At 39.2% G+C, this 24896-nt stretch overlaps 1 protein-coding gene across 2 annotated transcripts; it reads right to left on the reverse strand.

The window, feature by feature from the left end:
• Window positions 1-246: 246 nt before the first annotated feature.
• fam91a1 (family with sequence similarity 91 member A1) lies at window positions 247-24629 on the reverse strand. 2 transcript variants are annotated; one of them, XM_008421967.3, is made up of 24 exons: window positions 24337-24629; window positions 22976-23060; window positions 22486-22637; window positions 20927-20984; window positions 18334-18401; window positions 17160-17273; window positions 16563-16653; window positions 16092-16154; window positions 15784-15890; window positions 15653-15691; window positions 12247-12359; window positions 12015-12124; window positions 11404-11519; window positions 11194-11280; window positions 10965-11094; window positions 8655-8803; window positions 7920-8054; window positions 6535-6648; window positions 5947-6019; window positions 5368-5514; window positions 4905-5003; window positions 4570-4693; window positions 4411-4480; window positions 247-3577 (listed from the first exon to the last, which is right to left on the reverse strand). In XM_008421967.3, the coding sequence occupies exons 1-24, from the start codon at window positions 24406-24408 to the stop codon at window positions 3392-3394; spliced, it is 2502 nt and encodes an 833-aa protein (XP_008420189.1). In that variant the 5' UTR covers window positions 24409-24629; the 3' UTR covers window positions 247-3391. The 2 variants fall into 2 exon arrangements, with proteins under 2 accessions (XP_008420189.1, XP_008420190.1); XM_008421968.3 differs by having other exon boundaries at window positions 11404-11516; window positions 24337-24628.
• Window positions 24630-24896: the final 267 nt, after the last annotated feature.

Consider the following 24896-nt stretch of genomic DNA (forward strand, 5'->3'; position numbering starts at 1 on the left):
GAGGCATCGAGGTTACCTCTCTTAAAAGTGGTGCTAAAGAACACATCCAAAGATAATTACTATCAGCGTTCAGCCAGTTTTTCTCCAAAAAGCCCAAGAAGGATAGTGTATGCTTAAGGCAGATGGATGGAGCATCCGGACCGCTGCGGCTTGAGGACCATCTGTTCCACCGAGATGGGAAAACAGCCTGAAATAACGCAATGTGACTGGCCATCAGGACAAAAAAAACGACCCAACACACCGTCATGGAGGAAAAACTCAGTCTTATTACATATTTATTTATATTCTCACATACTTTTTACATATTTCTGATCATATGTATATGAAGAAGATGTAGGCAGAGCATAGTAAAGGAATGTCATTTCTCCCCGCTTTTTTAAACCCATTTATTCAGAAGGGTGTCTTCTTTTTAAGTCAATTATATTCACACTCCCAATAAACAAGCTACAACAAAGATTTGTTTTTCAGCCAACATATAAAACTATCATCGTTAAATACCTAAGGTAGATGAATAACTAGGGGTGAAAATGATAAACTGCAACAAACAGCCATGACCTGTAGATATGTGTGTGTGTGTGTGTGTGTGTGTGTGCGTGTGTGTGCGTGCGTGCACACGTGTAAGGGTGTGTGTGTGTAAAGGGTCATTTTCACTGGTAAAGATTTGAGGTGATGTGTACATTACACGCGCATACACAACATACACACAACAGTTTCTACACGGCTATCATGCTTCAGCAGGACCTCGTCTCAAGTCCGTTTTTTTTTTATATATATATTTCTAACTTCCACAAGTGGCTCAAAAACTGCAAAGGGGAAATTCATTCAAAAATAAAGTCAGCTTCATGAGTTTTACACATTTCTAAATGCAGGGAGGAAAAAGAAACCGCACTAAGGATTCATGAAGAGGAAAAATCCGACACATCCTGAGCCAAATGACGTCTCAGGTGAAGCCGGGGCAATGCACTGGCATTTCCATTTCTGAACAACAAAACAAAACAAAAAACAACAACAAAAAAATAAACATGTTTCCTTTTTTCAAGACTACAAGCCCATTTTTTTCCTCCTCATTTGAAGATGGTGTGAACGGAATTGCTCAGAGCGCACAAAGGGCAGAGAGCGCACAATCACACACCAGCTAGAGTTCATCAAGAGAGAGAGAGAAAGAGAGACAGAGAGAGGGAGAGAGGGAGGTGTAGTGGTAAGTCAGACTTACAGATGAATCTCAATAAATTACAATATCGTCAACAACTTCATCGACTGACTCAATACAAAAAGTGAAAGTCGTGTTATAAAGACTCATTACGTTTATGTCAAACATCTAGTTCAGTTATTGTGTTGATTACAGCTTAGAGCTTTGCTTCTCAGAAAATAATACATGTCACACATTACATAATTACAAGAGAAAATATTGATGGAAAGTTTAGTGGAAGGAAAAAAAGCCTTTTTTTTTAAATCAGGTTTTAAGTTAGTCTGCCAGAAAGTCTTATGCACTTTATACTTCCCCTCTGCTGATGAGCTTTGAATACATGATGACAGACAAAAAGTTGCTATTAAAGCATCCTAGGTAAATCACCTCCAAGCCATGCTGCAGCAATTTATGGAAAAGAAGAACCAACCAATCACTTGCATATTCTGTACTGAAAACTCATCTAAATTGTTGAATCTCACTTTCGTCTTGACATTAAGCCATGAGTTTCAGGTCAGGGTAGTTTGATGACCCATCAAGCACATTGATATTGTCATTAAGCCAGTTATTGGTTATATGTGAGAAAATGAAACATTCATCTCCAAATAGCTTTCAAAGTATAGTAAAGTATAAAGGTTCTTGCATCCAAATCCTCTCAAGGCTGAAGTTTTCCGTTTTCCTACTGTTTTTTTAACCACACTTTTTTGTCCCACTCAACTTTCCATTAATATTCTCAAATTCAGCACTTTGAACAACCAGCTTATTAAGTGATGAACTTTTGTTGCTTGCCCTCCATGATTGTGTCCGATACAACATAACATTTCTTATTAGTCTTATGTAATATTCTATAAGTTTAGGTTTTGTTAGTCAAAATTAACAGAAAATAAACAATTAAAATGTGGTCTGGGTTCACTGAATACAGAAGTTTCATATTTTAAACGGAATTGCTAAAATACATGAACTTTAAGATGATATTCCATTTATTGAGATGCACCTGTAACCTTTGCTGCTCCAAATCAGTGTGACATGCAAATTCCAGGTCAAACAGGAAAGGCAGGATGCTTGTTATGCTGTGCTATTAACTGTAGTTGTGTGTATTCAGAGAAATATACAGAAATCATAAAGAAAAAAAGGTCGAAAAGCAAAGCAAATGAGCAGTTTTGATCCCAGGCCTGAGCTGTTTAGATTGGCTGATTTCAATAAAGGCAACAAATAAATAAAAAAAAAAATTCATTACAAGAAAAAGAAAAAGAAAATGTCTTTGGTGCTCTCAATTATATATATATAAAAAAAAACCCAGAACAAATACAAATCAGAAGTTCCTCAAATGCCCAGTCAGTTCTTAACATGTTTGTTTCAATGAATAAACACTTCGTTCCGTAAACAAGAGCTCTAAAAACATTAATGTGCACTACAACCGATCCTACTTTTAAAAATAAAAAAAGGACATGACATTTATTTATCCACAGGCTTAAACAAATCCTGCACAGTGCAATTAACATATGTTTCCCCATTATTGATCACAAATAACAAGGGAAGGAATTTCTTCTTCTTTTTTTGTTTTTTTTGGGGGGGGTTGTTGAATTGTGCAACACCATCATGCATTGAATCAGTGAACGTGAGACGAGACAAAGAAGGGTTTGGATTCAAACTCAGCTGGTAAGTCCAAAAGCTTGGTCCTACAATATAATGCATATAGTTTAAATTGTTCCTGAAGAAGTCTGGGGTTCATCTGGGTCACTCAACTTAAGAAACAAAACCAGAACCAACTAGAATATGGGAATGAGGCTAAACAAAGCAACAAGCTGTTCCAGGTTCGAAGCCGTTCACCTGCGTTACTGTTTTATGTTGGGATTATAGCACCACTCCAACGGCTAACGCTGCCTTCTTAGGAATGCAAGGAACCACGCAGGAAAACAACAAAAAGGAGGTGGGTACTAGTGTTGATGGAGGATGCTCCTTCTTACAGTGGATAAACAATAAAGAGCTGATGGGGTTCATTTTCCCCGATGCACAATAATGTCGACAGCGTTTCCTTGTGAGCACGTATGAAGATGCAGAGTTGGACCACGTTTAAGAGATGTCCTCAGCGAGATGTGATGTGACTTTGCCAAGAAAAGAAGGAGGGGGAGGAGGGAAGAAAAAAGGAGGGGTGGTCCATTTTCACTGAGAAGTAATGTCCTCGTGGACAAACCGCACCTGGTTTTATGAGGGCTGGTCCTTCTGCAGAGACGAGATGTCTAGAGGGGGAGGGGCGCGGCCGCTCCACTCCTTCAGCTGTCCGTCCTTGAAGAGGAGGTTGATGGAGGGCAGAGGGACGCCGGACTCAGCCGGCGGCTGGCTGAGAGGGTTCGACACGCCGCTGTCCGGGTCGGACGGCTGGCCGCCGTCCTATGAATACAGGGCAAAGTTCACGGCTGAGAACACCAGTAGGAATGTGTGCCTCACGGAGACTGGTTCAAGGTTTAATGGATCTATATTTAACATGTCACCAATCGACACGATTGCAGAGTTTTCTGCAGTAAATCATCTTCATTTGATCTAAAATCTCTAATATGTGCAGGCAACATGGCAAGAATATCTTATTAACGAAAATTAATAAGCACAAAAAGCCATAGCACATAAGGAAAAAAGAAAGTTTCAGACAGGTAATATTTTTAAACAATTTTCAGCTCAATTTTCACCAATTTGCATCAAGTTTAACTGTACATTAAATATACAATTTCAAAAAACTGTGTTTAACTGACTACATAAAATCTAGTTTATGAGGCCAAAAGAAAAAGGGAAAACAAAACTGATGCATCTGAACAAGAGCATAGAATTTACCAAATAGGTAATATTAATTTCACAATCTGATATCATAATTGTCACTTTTCGCTACAGATAACTAGGTTGGAAGCTTACAGGGTATGTGCAATCAGGCACATAGATACAATAGATTTTCTTAAACTTCTGGTTCTGCTGCACGTTTTAATCACAAGGTTTCATTCAGTTAAAAAACAAACTTAAATGCAGCTATTACCTGCCTTTCTTAATTGTTTATCATGATTGCCTTATTATTTTGGGATCTTTCAATAGTTGGAAACTTTACGTGAAAATTAAAAAGAATTTATGGGAATAAAAAGGAAAAATTTGTCCTTAAATTCAGGCTCTATATTTTTGCTGGACAATGTTTTTTCTCCATTTCGGCTCAAACTAAAGAAACGGCGACTAAGAGCTCTTACCTGGAACGAATGAACAAAGCTCAGAACTTTCAGCGACAGCTTTCGGCTTGAGTGAAGAAGCTCCTGAAGGCTGAAAAAGCAACAACAAAACTCAAGTCTAGCAGCACGACTCTTTTCCAAAACGCCTCGTCCAGAAGTGACAGAGACTTTAGGCTTTACCTTTCGTTGCTGCAAAGCTTGTGTGAGGCAATCTTTCGACACACTCTGCGGTTGAGCTCGGAGCTGAAGAGGGGCATGCCGAAGCACAGTTCAAGTGGGACCCACTCGTCTTCAGATGAAAGAGCTGAGAAAAGAGATTGGCGAGGAAGAAACAAGACGAGACGCTCAAAAGAAAGGCCTGGTTTTGAATTCAGACAGCGCCACTTGTCACGCTGCAGCCCCAACTGTCCGACCCCTTTCACACGTCCTCTAACACTCTCTCTCTCTCAAAAAAAAAAAAAGAAACTCAAGTGAATACTTGCAAATATTTTTAAGGAAAAATAAAATGCACCTACTGTCTGTCTTTCCTTTTCCCTCGCCGTTCTCTTCGGTCACGAGCTCAAATGATTCAGTGCTGCCGTTGGTGTCCAGGCCTCCTCCTAGATGGGTTTCTCCTTGAACGCAAACAACAAATAAAGATCTACGCCAGCTTTTACAATCATTTACTGCATTTCTGTGAGCCAACACTGGAGAATTATTAAAATTTGGTGGATTTAAAGCAGGAGTGAGATTCAGTCCCAAAAGGCTAAGAATGTTTCTTCCATTAGCAAAGGCTATCACCATAAAAAGCACACAATTAAGCAGACAAGCAGCGTAATTAAACTGGACTATGAGGAATATTTATCTAATTTGCACCATTAGTGCCACTGGCTGTAACAAGCGAGGACATTGCAGCTAATTTCACAATAACTCTTGTCTGTTAAACAGCCAGAAAGATGCATTTGTTGGACTGCGTGTATGCATGCTTGCTCGTCTTACCTCTGCACTCAGCGCTGTCACTGGTCCTGCGACGGTGCCTGTTGTTGGAGTTCAGCATGGTGACGTAGCCACACTGGTGCTCCAGATCCACGTGCTCCTTCAGCTTCCGAAGCGCTTTGTGCACACACATGTTGGAGTAGGAGAACTCTGTGTGGCAAGCAGACGTCGAGTATGAACGATGCGTTCTGCTAAGACTCCAGAGAGGTCAAGGCATCGGGCGGCAAAAGCTCCAAGTTTGAAGTATTTCACACAGACTGTACTTTCTCTTTTTGATATTAAACAGTATTAAACCCAGATATCAACCAGAAAACTAACATAGTAGTAATAAATAAATCAATAAACCATTTGAAAATGTATGGTTCATTATCTTCTTCATACATAACCCTAAAAGTGTGACACTTTCTAATTTCAGAGGTTATTTTCAAGGTATTTTAACCTCATAGTAACACTAAAAACTGTTTTCATATAGTATAAGTAGCTATCCTTTTTTTTTTTTTTTTTTTTTAAGTGCCATTTCTTCAACCTAAATTAAGCCATGTGTTTAAAAGATTTCATAACCTCACGCAGAAACTGACTCACCTCCCTTCAGATCCTCCTCGTCAAAAGGAAATGGGATATGAACGGTTTCTCCATGACCATGCATACCGTGACCCTGAAGAATACACACACGCGCACACACTTAGCTTTGTTTTAAACTCACCGTGACTTGGTTAGAAAATTGTCACATTGATGATTAGGAATTTTTACAAGACAGGGAAAAGTTAATAAATGGTTTGTCAAATTCATCAAACGTATGTCTTGCAATAAAGCAAATTGGAACAAAGAAGTAAAGACTGTAAATCTTCAGGTAGTAAATATTCTGAGCCATGTAGTTGGACTTTTTATGTTTGGCACAAAGTTATAAGCAGTGCTGTATTTGTAAAAGTAAAAATTGAACAGCAGCATTGTTAAGAACTCCTTTCATATTATTAACCACGGAGCCAAACATCCTCATAAAAATGATAAATATTTCTTATTATTTCTCTGGAGACAAAACATGAAGAAATCAGCTCCTGGCTGTGAGCTTTCTCGAATCAGAATGAAATTTTAGCCACCAACATTTCTCATGACCATAACCCTGTCCAATTACAGCTTTTGAAATTACAGTAAAACTGAAACTGAATTTACCTGGATTAGGACGGCAGAGTGCGTGAGAGCGTCATTCAGCATTGTCAGAACATTGGATGTAGGGACGACACCGGGGTCATGACCCCAAGAGGTGATCAGCAGCCTGTCGTAGGCCTAAGGAGAGAAAAATTAATAAACCACTGATTCTTCTACAACTGTCAACGACTATTTAGAGTATCAATACAAAATAATACTAAATTCAATTATATAAACTCATGGTAAAACGAAAGTAACCCTCTTTCCATTCAAGGATTTAAGAAATAAATAACCAAAAACATTACCAGACCCTAATTTATCTAAATGTAAAATGCATACAACCTCCAAAGCTAAATATTTCACATAAAATCAATGTTTTCCATCATTTACAATGCCATTTATAATTAAAAAAAAGGACTGAGTTGGCTGCTAAAGCTTCCAGTCTGTGTGATATGACTTGCGATCACAACAGAGAGCAGCTGAAATCTCACTGCCAAATTTTATGACATTAAAAACAAACCTGGGTGGCAGCACATTTTTCTGTAGATTTTTCTCTGAACTCACTCAAATGGAACCCCAGGAAATTATGTTTAACAATGACACAAAAATAAGCAATGTGTCGCATCAAAACAGGGAAAAGCACAAAAAACATCGTCCAAAGACTTAATGTGTCAAGTCAGATGTCTTTTTAGCATCACGTCGATATCAAAACAAGTAGCTCAGAGTTGGAGCAGAATGTTAAAGCAGTCCTGCAGAAACTCCAGCAACGAGTGCAGTAGAGACTGCGTTATCTGGAACGTCATTGGCGAGTTATGAAGGACAAATTCACAATACTAATGTAGACTATGTAACACTGATGAAACGTAGGGAGTTTTAATTCAGCACAGATTAAATTAACTTTAATCAAATATCACACAGTGACTGTATCAGCAGTTGCCTTAAATGCATTTTCTTAAATGGCTAAAGTCGAGGAACAAACAAATGTTCTGATGTTAACTCGCGTAGTAAATATTCCAGTTGTTTTTCATTGCGTTCCCATCGAGGACTTCATTTGCATATCGCAGGTATTCTGCAGAGGATTTATGGTACCATTTTCTGTCTTGCTCTATTCTCACACATTCCCAAGATCAAATTTCAAGCCAAACTGGAGGACATATATTTGTTATTATCAAAAAGGACTTGCTGCTTTATTAAGAAATGAAGGTTGGCGAGGACACAGGAGGCAGCGAATGATCCAATTACCCACCCGTGATTGAAAGCAAGGTCACAACTTTAAACGCACACCTGCCCGCAGCTCCTGAGAGCAGCTATTGTTTACCTTAACGTGAGACTTTTACTATCTGTCCCTTTCACCTTCTTGCTACCATTTTAACTCCCGTTTATCTGAACAACCATTAACCTGGGCTCACCTGGAAAATGTCTGGCAGCTTTCTGAGCCTGGAGCCCTTGGAGAGCAGCAGCGACGGCGGGCCTTGGCCCGTCACGTGGTACAGATACAGCTTGAACCAGATGGAGCTCACCTCAGGGATGGCTGGGCCAATGTGCTGCAGGAAGAAACAAATACACGTGTAAATAATCAGATGAGGAGGAGGACGAGGAGGAGAAAAAAAAAAAGCCAAAGCATCAAAAAACAAACAGACTGTTCGGTTATTATTAGTCGCATAAATTCGTGCATTGAAATAACAAAAAGATTCGAGTGGAAACGAGGAGAATTCTTCATATTTCACTTGAGCGAGTCGCAGCGGTGTGAGAATAAGCAACAGCGTGAATGGCACAACAAGAGTTTAACTTGTCTTCCTCTGTCTCGCTGGGCTCAGCTAGAAAGCTGGAGGAGAGCCAGGCAGAGGAATTACTCATGAGCCTCGCCTCCCGCCTTCCTCCTCTCTTTGTGCAGTCTTGTTGTTGGGGCAACTGCAGGCTGAGAATTCGCCAAGTGTACACACACATTTATAGACAACTCTGGAAACTCAAATGTGTACACCAGGCAAGATGGCAAACAAAACAAAACTCCCTCCCCCCAGTTTCACCTCCAACACATTATTTGTCACATAACATGCAAACAAAAACAGCTCCTTCATGTCTTTAAGCACACAGAAACAACACAATGTCCCTTCTGTTCCCTCTTCCTCCTCCAGGCTTCATACCTGAGGTGTGCAGCTGCTGATGGGTCTGATCTCGTTGCTGAGCGGCGCCATTGAGACCAGCAGCTTGTAGTTTTTGTTGAGGACGCGGCTGCAGGTGGCCTGGTCCAGACCCAGCAGGCTCTCACAGCGCAGCATGTCCAAAGGAAAACCTGGAGACATTGGAGGGGAAAAAAAAAAAAAAAAAGTCAGTACTCCTTTAAAAAACGAGACTAGATGGATGGATTCATATAAATGTAACAGTTTACTGCAACTCCTAGCAGCAACTGCTTAAGCTTTTCCCTCCACATCTTTGCTAAATCCTACAAAAGGGTTTCTCTTTGAAAGCATGAGAAATGAATGTCACACTTAAACTATAGCATTGAAAAGTCATCTTCCTTTGGTCTGCCAGTTACCATCCTATAGGTGGAACATAGAGCTAACCACACCTCTGTCCGACTGGAACCTGTATTTCACAGAAAAACAATCCCCCATGTCCTCACCAATGAAAACCGTAATCAGACCTAAAGCAAACAGGGATTAATAAAAGGATCTCACTTGGTGAGATAATTTTAGTTGCAGGCAAAACCACCACAGGAAGAAAACATGTAGCAGTCGACAAGAACTTTACGTTAAATGATTTAAACCACTAAACCGACAGCATTATCAGAAGTGTTATCGTTGCCATTTTCTCTAATGTTCGTTCCAATAGAGCATCAATAAATATCCATAAATTATAAAATCTGATTAAATGCAATTACTTTGTGCAGCATTGTGATGTAAATACCATTTTTGCCGTGTTTAAGATGCTTATTTCACGAAGGAATGTTTTTCAAGAGGCATGATGACATTTAACCATAATCTTTATTGTTGTGATAAAGGTTTAAGTCCATATTGCCCACCCCATCACATAATAATAGTAAATAAATGGCAACCAAGTATTTTTAATCAAATAAGATCACAAAGAAGAGCTTACATCATAAAAATAAACTGTAGTGAAGTAGCATCAAGAAGGAGTTACTGTCAGTGTTCTCTTAAATCTCCTCTTAGGTGGTTGAAGAAAGCATCTTCTCCAAATTAACACTTCTTAATCACTTAGACTAATTTGTTCCCTAAATGACTAGTGAACATAAAACACTTGTAACAACATTTTGGCTTCACTCAGCAGGCTCACCTGCTGAAGGACGACAATGCGGTGAAACAATCAGAAGCGAGGCATGAAGCCAACTCAAACAAAACGCACCTGGCATCACCAACGGTTGCTATGCAGGACCCAGAGGTTTGCTTTGCTGAGACGGGAGGACAAACTCTGCGCTGCTCCACCTCGAGACGGCAGACAAACAACGCGACTCTAAATCCAGTCGTTTACATGGGAATATTTAACTACGAGGAAATAATCGTTAAAGGCAGCTTTGGGCGGATCAGAGATGTGGTCTGCCAATATCTGGACAGAAACAGGATCCACTTCCTCTTTGAAGCTACCAGATGAGGTTTTAATTACTTATCGATTTTAAGACCGTAGGACATTAGTGGACAAAATGCTCATTTACCAACAGCTGCTCGAAACAAGTGTTGTAAAGACAGCTAAAAGTAAATTAATAGTAACAGAGACGATAAGAACAATTGATTTAAATCTTAAAATCACTGCTGGTTGAGGTTTGTACTCTTTTTGCAAACACTACGTTGCTTTTCCTTTGTAAATTTAACTTGGAAAATTAACTGAAATTACAGCAAAAATAAGGAAATTATTCTCTAAATGTAGCATCGGGTTATCTCAAAATCAATCATTAAACTATTAAAAACCAAAGTAAATTAGGATCAACACGTAAACGGAAAAAAAGACCATCCACAACAATGACTTTATATGTTTAATGTTTGCTAAATAATATTCAATACTTTAATCAAGTTCTGTATGGTACTTGCTCATGTCTTTGACTCTTGTCATAGATATTCAGTAAATAATGACACTTTTAATGCATGAAAGTCCGTTAAAAGTGTAAACTTTGCATTATTTTGTAAATCATGATACTTTAATGCAAAGTTGGCACCTTTAATGGACTTTAGATGCAACTTTTAGAGCAACCTTGCAGTAAAAGTGTCTTTATTTATCAACTGAGTTCATGACAACAGGCATAAACATTCATAAGGACTTCTTTGTGTTATGACAGATGTTATGTCATGTTTATGTCCCGTCAGTCTTATGCACACCCCGTCAAATAAAGTGTTAACCAAAGTTCTCTTGCTGTAAGAGGGGTAAGAATACTTTTGCATGCTGTCGATCTTTAAGATGCAACAAGAGTCGAGATGAATAAAGACATACGACAGCATAAATACCTATATTTGGAATATCAGGTCCTTGATCCTGAGTGAGTTCTTTGTTGTAGCGCAGAAAGAGGATGGTGTTTTTAAGGGTGAGAGCGTGGTCGAAGTAACGCTGAGCCTCGCCCTCTGCTGTGCTCTCCACCTGAGTAAAAGAAAGCATTTTAAAAAAAGATTTCTACTGGTTAGGGTGCATCTAATTTACATCTAATGTGATGAAAAAAAAATACATATTTGAACTCGCCTTCTCCAGCTCAGCCAGGAAGCTATCAAGAGTCTCGTCGGACAGCTTCCCCACCTCAAACATGGTCACAGCGTGGCTCTTCAGGTTCTGATAGGACAACACCACAAATATGCAGATCTATGTTCAAACACATTTCTGGTAATTTTCTGGTTTAAAAAAAAAAAAAAAAAAAAAAAAATAAAAAGTTGTGCGTTTCATTTCTGCACAGACCGGAGACAGGTTGCCCATCATGAGGAATGCGGTGAGCGTGGAGTCAAAGAGGAAGGCGATCCTCTTAGTGGGAGCCGCCGGGATGCTCAGGCTGCTAACGCTGCCCGTGTCTCCTGCTGAGAGAGGAAAATAATTAATAAGGAAGGAGAAAATGTAATACGATTAACACGTGTTACAACAAGCCAATTAGCTGTCAATTACTCTTCCTAGAAATTAGCATCTGATTTTGTAAAAAAGAAAAAAAATTATGTATTTAGAGGCATTCCTCCCTCTCAGAAAGATTAATTTAAACTTATTAGCATGTTAAATGTTGTTGAGCAACAGCTCCTTTGATAATATCCAATTTCCAAGAAACTCTGCCAGCTTAATGTGCACAACATTAAAATTAGGCAAAAATGAGACCAATTTAGACAAACACCTATTAATGTGAAAATTACTTTTAGCAGCGTTGCTGAACTTTCTTGGGGATTAATTAGTGGTGCAGCTCGGAAGACCAGAAGCAGCAATCATAAAGTGTCCCATGTGCACATGTCAGCAAGTGTGATTATTTGCGTACTATGCAGAACATGCTCGGGTATGTGTATGCGTGTGTGTGTGGGTGGGTGTGAGACCTTGGTCTTCCAGGCTTGTGGTGTCCGTGTCTGTGGCCGAGGAGCCGCCCTCCATGACCGGACTGCCCTGTTCCCAGGACAGCAGCATCTTCTGGGGGTCCATGGTGCTCCTGCAGCACAACGTCGTGACACTTTAAAAGCGCATTGCTGGGATTTTTTCAAACCGCAATCAGCGATTCAGACCAGATTTTTACATCTGTAAAAACGCTCAGAAAGAACAGGAAGCGCTTACTTGAGCCTGTTAACGGACGGGGCGTTCTTCCAGCTGGGGTGGAGCTGCTCAGAGCTGAACACCTGACCTTTCTTCACTGCAAAGCCGAGGCGGCAGTACATGGAAACCGCGTTCTGATGGAACAAAAGAGGAAAACACACCCTATATGAAGCTTAGCATTCTTGAATAATTTCTTTCAGGCAGTTATATCTGATACACTAATAAAAGGCTGCGACGAACTGCTGATAAAGTGTCAGCACATACTAATAAAACATGTTGTAACACAGCTGTATTGGCATTAAAAGTTTGGCTCATCTCTGCAGAAAGGATGAGATATTTGGCCAGGACGGTCAAGCTGAATGTGCATCTTTTATGATCAATGAAGGATGGCTAAAGAATGACTTGTTGAAGTCCATAAGTCTCTTCCTGATGTCTTGGCTGACTTCGTTTAATTTTTCTATCACATATCACGAGGAAGCAGTGCGTTAGCAATCTCAAATATTGCAAAATTAACATATCGAAAGTTTACAATGACATGAATTCATCATCTGGTCCTTCCCAAACTGTCTGAAGTTACAGTAATTTTTGTGAATGTTAACTTCTGACTTGGGAGTGAAAAAAAAAAAGATAAAAACAGCAAAAACTCCCTCGTTCCTCTTACATTTAGATACAGGAATAATTTCTGAAATCCAACTGTAGCAAAAACAAAAGCAAAAGGTTTTTGCCTGATTTAATTTCAGACAATAAGAATGATGCATGGCTTTATGAACAGATGGACGGACAGACCTCTTAGTTTACAGAACGTGGAAAACATTTTGGAGTTACGAAAACTTTACCGTGACCCCTTTTTTCATATTATGTTGGAATCTTCTCTTTGTTTTCTGACAAGTTACTTTCTCACATTCACATATAGGGTACTTTGCCATTTCCAAGACCATTTCAAACCTCACAGAGCAATAACCCGCTACATGAGCGGTGCCTTCTTCAGTGGGACTGGATGGACATAAATCCACAAACTTCAAGTGGGGGGGGGGAATTGCAGCTCCACAAAGAACCTCAGTTATTTATTTGGCCTTCAAACTCTGTAGACACCAGTCTTATAGGTTCTGATACTGGATCCCATCAGCACATCTATGGGAAGCAACCCCAGTTTACAGAAATTAATCCTCAGGGATGCAAAATTTTGCACTGCAATTTAAAACTTAAATTAATTTCATGAGGACATATCATTATAGTCATCTTCAAAAATAAGGAAATGGCTGAATGTCAATTGCTTGCCAATTTCTTAATCAGCTGATTTTAATAAAATTACTTCAAACCCAGCACAAGTCCAGGTCTATTTTTCTATTTAAATCATTTATCAATATCTCGTAAATACTTTGCAGGATCAAAGAACGCTATCAGAACACCATACACACACAAACTCCAAAGCATGACAGACTATATCAATCAGCAAATACAATTTTTTTCACCTTAAACACTTATCATCTAAGGTCAACGTAGCTGTTGTGACCCAGAATCCTTCCTGGGACGCAGATTGTCTGACCTGCCCTTACGGTAAAGATAGTGTGACTTTCACGTCATCTTCATCTGAGAAGCTCTGCATGGAGAAACTAGAGCAGCATGACCACCATGACATTGCAGGGTGAGTGGGATTCATAATCTTTGAGGTTGGAAAAATAAAACTCCCTGGACAGAGTGCGACTAAACTAAGGTCAATTAAGATCACAGCACTGTTTATAACACAGACCTGGACTTAATGGCCTCTTTAAGCTGATTTTTTTAGTTTTTACTTTGGAACTTAACTGAACTCATTAGCAAAAGGAAAACTTTCAGAAATTGTTACTGCATTTAAACACTGGGTTTTAAGAGATATACACTTAAAACTTCTGTGTTAGTATTACTAGCATATGGGTTAACAGACTGACAAAAATGGGTGGGATTGTCTGGTACTGTTCTGCAACAGCTCAGAAATTACTTGATAGTTTCTCCAACTAGCATGTGTCATCATTTTTCTGCACTTTAAATTACCTCATGTATAAAAGGTGCAATCAACACACTTGTTGCAATGGGATAATAATGATGCTCTTAAGGCTGAGAGCAAACTTTCTCTAAATTGTTTTTGCAACAAGCATCCATCCTTTCTTAACCCTTTAAACCACAACAGGCAGACACAGCATCCTGACTCAATAAACTGCATAAACTGGTGCAAAACAGCATGAAAAACATGTCAGGAGAGAATTTTTCAGCGCAGGGTTTTTAAACATGATCTGGGAGGATATTGAGCCGGATTTCACAGAGTTTACACAAACCCTGCTTATTAAATGAAGGTCGGGTACTGAAGGCATAAAAATCATCCGCTGCTATGAACCAATCAAGGTTGAAAAAAGAAATCCATAAAAATATTGAGGAGGAAAGAAAATTCAGCTTGTTGTCATAATAAGAGGAACATTGAATAATCTCCTAAATCCTGAAATCTGGTCCATGCACAGAAGTTTGAAAGAATGTGGCAGCTGTTGGGTTTTGAGTAGAAAAATGCTCCATTACTATAGAAATAATGTCTCTTGCTTTTTCATAGGCGTGTGTGTGTGTGTGTGTGTATGTGAGCGGTTGCTGGTGAAGGAGGTGTAACAACTGTTACGGTGGTGAAGAAGCTCAGGAGAAGATAAAAGAAGTTGTTGGGGTCAACTGGTCTAAGTATGGAAGGGCAATAAAATGGACCACCAGATGGACTGCAACTTTCTGTTGCGAAGCACAGCAACACAACTGCTGCACAAACAAGCAGCTGAAGAGACGACAGCAATGAGCAGCAGATGAGCCAACAATCAGGACAAAGCAAACTGAACTCAAACAGGTTTGTCTGTTATGAACCACTGAATGAGTTCGTAGCATAGTTTGAAGTTTAGTTTGGTTGATTTAATGTGTAAATTAACATGCAGACATGCACATTTAGAAGCGTAGATGCTACATTTGTCTTTAGTAAATAATTAAACTACAGGTGTGTTAGAAATGTGCAATCATGTCTTAATTTAGACCTTTAATTCGTCAGTTCAGTCCTCGACCTCAATGAGATTCTGTCAACTCACATAAAGTGAGTTGACAGAAAAGTATCTTATATTTTTTCTTCATTCCAAAAATGCAAAACAAGAAATCATGAGTTGCAGCCGCGTTTAAAGTCATGAAGTCCAAGTTTCTTTTTACTTAAAAAAAAGAAATATTTTTCATGCGCAAATGGAAAATTCCTAAAGAAATATATGGTAAATGTAAACAGCTTTCAACCAGCAAACTGTGAAGAAAGCATTAAAATGCTGAGATTTTGCCGGAGACAAACTTTCCTTAAGGCTGAATATCCATCCTCCAAGAATAAAAAAAGCAAGCCAGAAACATCTGCACAATATTACTCTGACGCCCTGAGACATAAACCCACCTTCACTAAATCCAGGTCGATCTCCAGGACATTGGCAAGCTGAGAACCAGACCGGGAGAGGAAAAAGAAAAAAGATCAGTTATCAGACAAACAATCATCAGAGAGTAATAAAGGACACGTCCAAGGCCTACCTCGGCCACGTTGGTCTGCTCGTCAATAGACACAAAGATTTTGTAGAGAAGCGTTTCAAAATAATCACCCTGCACACGGTTCATGACGAAGCCTTCGAGAGGGGGCACTGAAAGAGAAAGTACCAAAAAAAAAAAACCTGTTTTCACACTGAGGTGATTCCACAGCTTTTTACTTGCTAATGTGTCTACACACACAAACGAACACATCTTTTCAGTTCAGTTCATGATGCTTCTTCAAGCACACACCAGGCTGAGCTGCTCAAAGGTGCATTAAAGCAGCAATAATTAAAACACACAGAGCGGTGTACCTGAGATGCAGCTGTCATCCGATATGGGAACGTCCAGGTAAATAAAGCCCCGGTTATACAAACCTGCAACACAAATAATGACACAAATGAGACCACAAGTAAGATACTTGAAACTCTTACTAAGCCTTACTAAGATACTAAACCTGTTATTTATTTTAAAGCTGGAAATTAGAAAAAAAAAAAAAACTAAAAGAATATTGTACAGAAGGGGACAAAAATCTACTTTTAGGCAAACTCAAAGTAATTCCTTAGGAACCGTCACATTATTCAGCCTATTTTAAACGTGGTTGTCCTCTTTATTTATTCTGTTACATAAAATCTAAAAGAATCTAATCTTTCCTGTGTCCTAAAAACTTAACTGCTATCATTCATAGTCAGAGAATATTCATCAGCTCAAAGGCTGTAATATCTTCACAGCCACAAGGGGGAGACTGCAGTGAGTACACAGACAGGACATTATCAAATACTCACTTAGGACTACATTGTACTCTATTGTTCCTGCCAGCTGAGGACCAGAATCTATCATCTTGTCAATGGCTTTCTTCTCCGCAGTAGAACAGATCTGCATTCAACCAAAAGGAAAACATTAAATGTCGGGAGTTACAATATATGAAAGGACACTCGGAAAAAATCCCCTGGAGAGATCAAGTCTTCTGATGTTTCTCTTGGAGTAAATATGCATCTGCAGATAAGAACTGTGAAACTTTCAGAAGTTAAAGATTTTATTTTTTTTTTTCCTTTTCTGGGCGAAAAGTATTAGAATGTTTGAAGGAGACCCATCTGTAAAATAACCTGACAAATAAAAATTTTAGCATGATTAAGTGTGTATGCAGTCTATCAAAAGCTTCAAAAACTCCCAATCCAGACTGTGAGAAAAATGAGCAGCTATTACCAAAGAAAGCATGCATTCAGCTACACGCTGCATTAAAGAAAACGCTTTCTGAACCTCTTCCCTCTCCTTTCAAATTTGTTGTTCCTCATACACATTCAGTCGAGTTACACATAAACAACGACATTCAACAGAATCCTAATCCATCTTAAACAATCCAAGCTGGAGACGTGCCCCACCCTTATGTCGTCCTCGGTGATGAAGCCCGTCTGAGCGACCCACCACGGCTCCACGGAAATCTCCACCGGCTTAGATGGCAGCAGGTCCCGCGCCGATTTTCGGCGAAAGAATTTCTGAGGACAGAAGCGAATGAAAATGCAGTGTGCTAAATATTTGGCAAATACTGCAGGACTGTGGTATTTTCAAATCAACGTCAAGACGTCCAAAGCGGTATGGTTTACATCACATTCAGCGTCGCTAATTTGTAGATATTACCTAAAACCTTTACTTAAAAACCTGTTTGTTTCTTATTTATGTATATAATATGATTTTCTTTACAGGTGAGACACTAAGCACCTGAGCCTTATTGGTTATATTTTCTGAAGAGACAAATATTCCTCCTTGCATGAAGTCTTCATTTTTAATGCAGATGTCATTACAGATGCATACTTGTTTGTTACATGCTTGAACACTGATCCATAAAACACAAATAAACTTTCTTTGTGTAACATTAAACTGGCACAATTATATGTTTTATTAAATTGTAATCGATAAGAATTTGAGCTGTTTGTCTTGCGAAGAGCCTTGACATTTGTTTTCAGATTAGAACAGCCACTAATCTGCACCCACATGTTCTTTTTGATACCTTTTTCTACACAACTGGCCAATGCTGAAAATATTCAGCAAGTAAAACACTTCGTCGGTTAAGCTACCAAGAGGAAAGTTGTAAGCTGAAAAGCCAAATAATTAAAATGAATGGAAAACAATACTGTGTGGAAAAAATCTCATCGTGTCACAGTAAATTAGGAAAGTCATCAAGTTGTCGGATCACTACCCAAACACAGGCACTGGGTGTTTACTTTAAAACTTATTAGTTTAATAAAGCTTGAAATTAGACTTGGTTCTCAAGTCAGTAAACTAGATGGGTTTATTCCTTCAGCAATTTGTGTTGATTTGATCCATTACCTCTTACCTATTTCATAATAAAATGCTTTTAGAAAATATTCTTACTCCCATCAGATAACTTGTGTAATTTCTTAAGTCATGTCGATATAAAACCGGATCAGTGGTTTCTCATTTTTGATATGCAACCACTAAAACCGAACTTTACCAGGTTTTTTAAGGTGTACTTCTGTTAATTTTCTGAAGTAATATGACCTTGAATAACACTAAAAAAATATAAATGCATCTTACTTTGGAGGACCTGCACTGGTTCATCAGGTCAATGTACTGGTTTCTCCCGATGCCAAGCAGCCTCAGACCTGTGTGATGGGAAAATATAAAATTAAAAATTAGCTCATTTAACTCTCACAATCTGGTCCTGGTTATTGTTAGACTGGTAAAAGCTGAGAAGGAATAACACAAGGATGTGAATGCAAAAAAAAAAAAAAATAATAATAATCCTAGAAGCATGTTTGAACTTTTGCAAACCTAAACCTTTTTTTCTGAAACAAAAACAATTTGCAACCCGACTAAACAGCATTTATTGACAACATGCTCTTCACCTATAAATACTTATTTCTCTCTGCAGCTGTAAAGTGAGGAAGCAACTATTTATGGAGGTGCAAAGCTTGACAAGTAGTTTCCTCATCTGGATAGTTTACCACTTTTCGTGTCTAATTCAATACGTGTCAACAGCTCTAATTTCCCACAAGTCAGTACATCTTCATTTTATTACTCTGTTTGCGATCAGTGTGTTCCAGTTATACAGACACAAGATGGAGTTTCATTATTAATACATAAACGCCTCCTGTCACAGCCAAGGAGCTTTGATGCCATTTAATTCTAAGTGTGTAGATGCCCACTGGTGTTTGGCATAAAGAGTTTCACAGAAATTCACTCTTTCACTGCACAGTACAAGAAGAAACTCTCAGAAGATATTGTTTTACCATAAAATTTTCATTTTTCTTAAGTGTTTATGTTTTCATTCACTTTATGTACAACTTAACAATACAAATCAAACATAGTTGCTTTATTTTGTTTGTAAAATACTGAATCATAATAAATGATAGCCAATAATGTTGACAATACTACTGCTGAGTAGTGAATGGTTAATTGAAAGGTCCAAAATATTCCTTTACATCAATCTGGTGAAATTGATTAAATTCTGGCACAGTTAGCAAAAGCTGAATATTTTTCCTCAGAGGATTCAAATCCAACCTTTTCACCACTTATTCTATGTGCTGCAAAAAATCTGGTGCAATTGAGCCCAGTGCAAAAACGGAACATGTTTTTATGTTCTCCAATTCAGACTCTGAACACAGCGCGCACACGCACACACACACACACACACACACACACACACACACCCTGCTGTTTCACCAGGACATAAACATCCACCCACGTCTAACTCTTTCAGGCACACTCGCTCTGCATCTCCATCCGCCCACTTCTGCGCGACGCAGTCCAAAGCTCCTCCTGAGGGGATTATTGGAGAGAGGTAGCCTCTGAACGCAGCCTTCTGTCTCCACAGCATGAAGGTTCTGCGCTGAAAGGACTCAGCCATTCACCGAGCCGTGCCAAAGCCCGGTTCACTTGGCAACGGAGAGCACTACAACTGCACGTGAACTCCGAAATGAAAGCGACTGCAAAAATCGGATTTCGAATGAGGCTTAAAGAAATATTAGAGCTGTGACATCATGTGACGCAGATTTTCAAGCATTTTTTTTTTTTTTTTTGCTACAGCAAAATCAAAGCTGGGATCGTGTATGTGTCATAGTGTGAACTTACCAGTTTCATGTTTTATTTTACTAAACAATTAGCATGAAAAGGATCAGAGTATATTTTATTGGTTTTCTGCTTTCTTATATATCACCCTTAAAAATATATTTTAATACATGCATGTCACAAGTTGACCAAACTACATGTACTATCTTTGCAGCTACTCTCCTTCAGTTATTCTGGTTTCATAAACTTGCTTCACGTAAAGTTTCATCAACAGATCCTGAAGAAATTACACGACATGAGTAAGAAGTTATTTTATTTTAGTAATTAAATGAAGGTGTTTCCGTTAATTTTGATGATAATGGCTTACAGTTGATGACAACTCATTATTTCGCATTATAAATTATTTCTGCGAAAAAATATATATATTATTAGGGCTCACACTATCAAGGAAAACACACGATTTGACAGGGATGCAGTAGATAGTTGTAGAAAACCACAATAAGAAGGTTAAGCAACAAAAAGTCAGACAGAAAATTTAGTGAAACGAAAAAGTAAGGTTGAAAAAAGTATGTCGCATTGATGCAGTAACTCATGCAAAAGGAGTCCCTAACACATGCATATATATTCCGCAGTGCATAGACAAAATAGGATGATACTTCTGCCTTCCTAAAAAAAAAATATTTATATCAGTCTTATGTAATATTTGGAGAAAATTTATGTTGACTTATTGGCTAGAAGGCATAATCGTCAAAATCAACAGAACTAAAACACATAAAATACGTCACTAAATTTGTATAACTTTATATAAGTTACACTTTTCCTATACAATAATTGAAATAACATGCTTAATGTTTATCTAATTTAAGTAAGATGCACCTGCTGAATAAAACAAAATTTCTAAGATAACTTTCCAATGATCTTCTGACCAATAACAGCCGTCTGATTTCTACATCTCATTATTTTTTAGCTGTAAAACAAGCTAAAGAGCCAGAGGTGTGAAGCAGATAAAGAAAAAAACGAGTTGACATCTGAGGTAAACAGAAACGCTTAAAAATTATTTCAGTTGTAGACAGGAAGAGAAGAAACAAAGTTTTAAAAAAAATAAAACAAAAAAACTCACAGTCAGCAGCAGTGAAGTTGGGCAAGGAGTCGTAACTCTTCTCACTGTTCATAATATCCTGGAGTAGAACAAAAAAAAACAAGAAGCAAGGGGATTAAAGTGTGTCATTGTCTGCTGATTAATAAAAAGATTATCTGATTTTGGCAACCAAGCTAATTTCTGCTCCCGGTTTTCATTAAGTTCTGGAGATGGATTAACAATGTGACACAGCTTTCGGCAATTCAGTAGTCTCAGCTAAAGCTCCGTGGAGTTTAGCTAAGCAGGCAAGGGAAAGGTGTAGATGCCTTGGTAAATGAGCTGAGAGATATAATTGCTGGCCTTGTCTCCAGTTTATAAAGTAGCAAAAATAACAGAGTCTGTTTCTCATAATGCTCCAAGTAAAACAGGATCTATGCCAAATGAGGAGAAATCTAATGTTCCAGCTGTCATCTGCATACACATATGTAAACAAAGAGTTTGTGGTAATGCAGAAGAGTTGGTATGTTTATGAACATAATCGGAAAAGTGGCTAAATAAATACCTGCAACAATTAACTTCAGCAGCATATTTTTACTGATTAATTATATGTGTTAGCATTAGCAAACAAATGAAGCAGTAAAAAAGTTATGTAGATACACAGACGCTAAAAATAGCACAGCCAACACCAAGTTCCTATTGATTTCACCTCTTTATGTACAAGTTAACATTAGCGCTGCAGCACAGCTACCAGCTGCAGAAGGTTAGAAAAGCTGCAATTTAAAACTCCCATGTTTCAATGAATTAAATCCACTAGATTTTTAAAAATGCTCTCATTTTTTAATCTCTTGGAAACAATTAAGGAGTTTTTTTTAGAGTTCTGTAATTTCTTTTTGAATATTGTCATTAGCATTGTAAAATTAGTAACCGTAGGCAGCATGATAAAATCCAATCGCAGTTCACAAGTTTAGAGTTAAAGAAACAGCAGCTACGCCACCTGGTGGCAGAGAGAGGAATCCATCAGGAGGAAGGTCCAAAAGCTTGTCTCAAAGTCAACTGGCGGTCTTAGACATTGAGGATTAGGCTTAGATTTCACAAGAACCTTTATTTTAACAGTAAAGTTAATTATATTGTGGGGGTTTGTATGAAAATTAAGTGCAACTGTAAATTACAGGCTTATGAATTGTTAATATATAAAAAGTTATCCTCGCTTTATGCTGATTTTAATGATTTAACATCCAATAAGGTTTGCCAAATGATATTGTCACACTTGTGTTTTCTCTAATTAAAACGGAAACTGACACAGAGCTGGTGACAGCTCACATCCTCGTCAATGTCCGTTTCTCCAGCCAAAACACACAATCCCGCTGTGCTGCCAAAATTAAAGTCATTGTTCACTTCAAATGAACAGAGACTGGCTGTTTCAAAACTAATTAGAAAATCTTCACAGCTGTAACAAGAATTTCCGCTCTGAGTGAATCCACCCTGTCAGTCAGAAAGCAGCGTCTGAACAACAGCGTCTGATTTAGAAGAGACTGATCTGGCAGAAAAAAACAAAGTGTTCAGTGTTTACAAGCCCTCCACTGCAGTTAGAGACTCCTTACCTCCATGATTCCTATGTAGTACGAGAACGGAGTGACTCGCAGTCCTTTGACCATGATGTCAGACAGGTGGTAGGGATACAGCATCAGGTGGTCCCGGCTGTACTTCAGCAGCTCCTCGTAGTACCTGCGCTCGTCCTTCCTGACGTGGCGGACTGCTCGATTAAAAAAAGAAAAAAAACACATACACCCACGGGTAACGGTCAGGTCACAGCCAGGGGCAAAAAAAGTTTACAGTCAATCAATAGCCGATCAATTCGGGGCTAAAACGAGACTCACTTATCCAAGAACACCAGGAGGTCACAAGGGCAGAAACTCTGCTTTCGCTTTGATTGCATGCAGAGTTTTCTACTGTAACCCCTTTCTAAACTCAAATAGATGAAATGATACATGATCTATTGCATCCCTGCCGACAGTTTTCGTTAATCTCTCCATCATGACCTGTTGCGATCCGTTTACGTTCTGCAGCAGCGTGGCAGACGGACGTGCTCACCTAGGTTATTGCGGAATCGCAGCTGGTTGCGGATGCTGTACAGCAGCACATGCTTCTCATACTCGCGCTGCGAGTTCCCCAAACTCTGCAAAAGAGAACAAAGGCACACCTGTAAGGATCGAGGCAGGATTACCCTCACCATGTAGGCAGCAGAAACGAACAGGGACTCTCTTTCAGAACTGCTTTCCTCCTGCTGGTTGTGCAATGTGAACAGTTTTCCTGTTGTGCTGACTTATTTCCTGGCCTGGGACTCACTGTGGTGTCATTTTTTTTATCCCAAGACATTTAGACATGTCCTTCCTGGGTTTTGCTTTGTGTTTTTAGAAATGTAATTTTTCCATATCGTTGGCATCATTTCCTTAGATTTAAACTCGACAAGATGTTAATGTGGATTACGCTAAAAACACATGCAGGTCCTACTTTTGGATTGCCGGTGAAATACTATGTGTGCTGGAAGGCTAACGCTACACATCGTCCTAAGCAGCACGCTACGGCCAAACATGGTGTCAGCATCATGGCTGGCCATTGAAATACTATGTTTGCTTCCCTCCTCCTGGTTGTGAAATGTGAACAGTTTTCCTGACTAGATGCTTCTTTGAGAGAGTTGGGACTAAACATGAGGCAAAAATGGAAGAAAACCTGTTAGACCGTGCAAAACATTTGAGGTGGGGGTAGAGCAGCAAAACCTAAACAATGTCCAATGGCTCTCTGACAGAGCTTGAGTTATTTTGCACAGAGAAACAGGCTGAACGTCCCACCTTTAAATGTGCAAAGCTGGTGGAAACATTCCCCATTTGGTATGCATTGATTGACTAAAAAAGCATGCAACACTTTTTAGGTTTTTCCTGGAATAATTTTCTAAGTAGGTTTTTTTTTTCCTTCCACTTCATAAGTATTAAGTTTTAAGAGAATAAAACTAGAATGCGTGCAGCAGCACAAAGCTTTTGAATGCAACCCCCCTAGCCCCCTCTCCACTTCCTTCCGAGCTTAAAATCAAGGCATGCAGTAGGACGGATTCATTTGGACCGTGTGTGAAAATACCCTCCATTGTACTTGATGCACGGATAAAACCGATAATGCATGAAGGTGTGCGTGCAGAAACTGCAGGTGGGCCCCCCACGCACTAAGATCATGTGGCGCCTTGCATCAACCCGTCTGTCATGTGATGTCAGAGCAGCAGAGAAGAGGCAGGCTGAATGGCTTCAGTAGATGGATGGTGGTCGGCTATGGCTCCGTAGCAGAGGAGGAGACTCTTGACAGCTGGCTGAATGACACACGGAGCTCCGCCGTGACATTGCCAGCCCCCTGCTCCGTGGCCCCTCTCCGCCGCCCACAAAGGAAAACATTTCAAAGCACGGTACCTGTTTGACATTCGCTGGCAGCTTGTTCCACGGATAATTCTGCCTGATGTGAAATTCCACGTCCGTGTTCATTGCTAGCTACCGAGCTGGCTAAGAGCAGAATCCTTCGAGGCGACGTGAAGCTGGCTCCCGGGCGAGTCCACGGTGACTTCAGCCCTTCTGGCACCTGAGCATGCAGCAGAAACACCCCAGATGTGAGGAGACGTTTAACCTGGTGGTTATTTTCCTTCACAATAAACGGCAACTTCCTTGTTGTATTTTTCAGCGTCACTTCCGGTTGAGGCGTGACGCTAGAGCTGAATGGACCTTAGGAGAGAGACAGAGGGGGATAAAACTCTGCTCACTTTGCCTCTAATCTGTGTTTCTAATGGAAATACGTTCATTTAGACAAAATTATTATGGATTCAAGTCCTTGTAAGGAGGATGCCGGATGGTCTGTCTAAATATTCAGCGATATGACATTTAATTATATACAATTGTATTTATTAAATCCATTGTGGCCCCAAATTAGTTATGAAGAGAATAATCTAATGCTAGCATCCTTAAGCAATTATATACTG

This window comes from Poecilia reticulata, chromosome 11, assembly GCF_904066995.2.
Source record: "Poecilia reticulata chromosome 11, P_reticulata-male-v2, whole genome shotgun sequence".
Classification (NCBI taxonomy): Eukaryota; Metazoa; Chordata; class Actinopteri; order Cyprinodontiformes; family Poeciliidae; genus Poecilia; species Poecilia reticulata.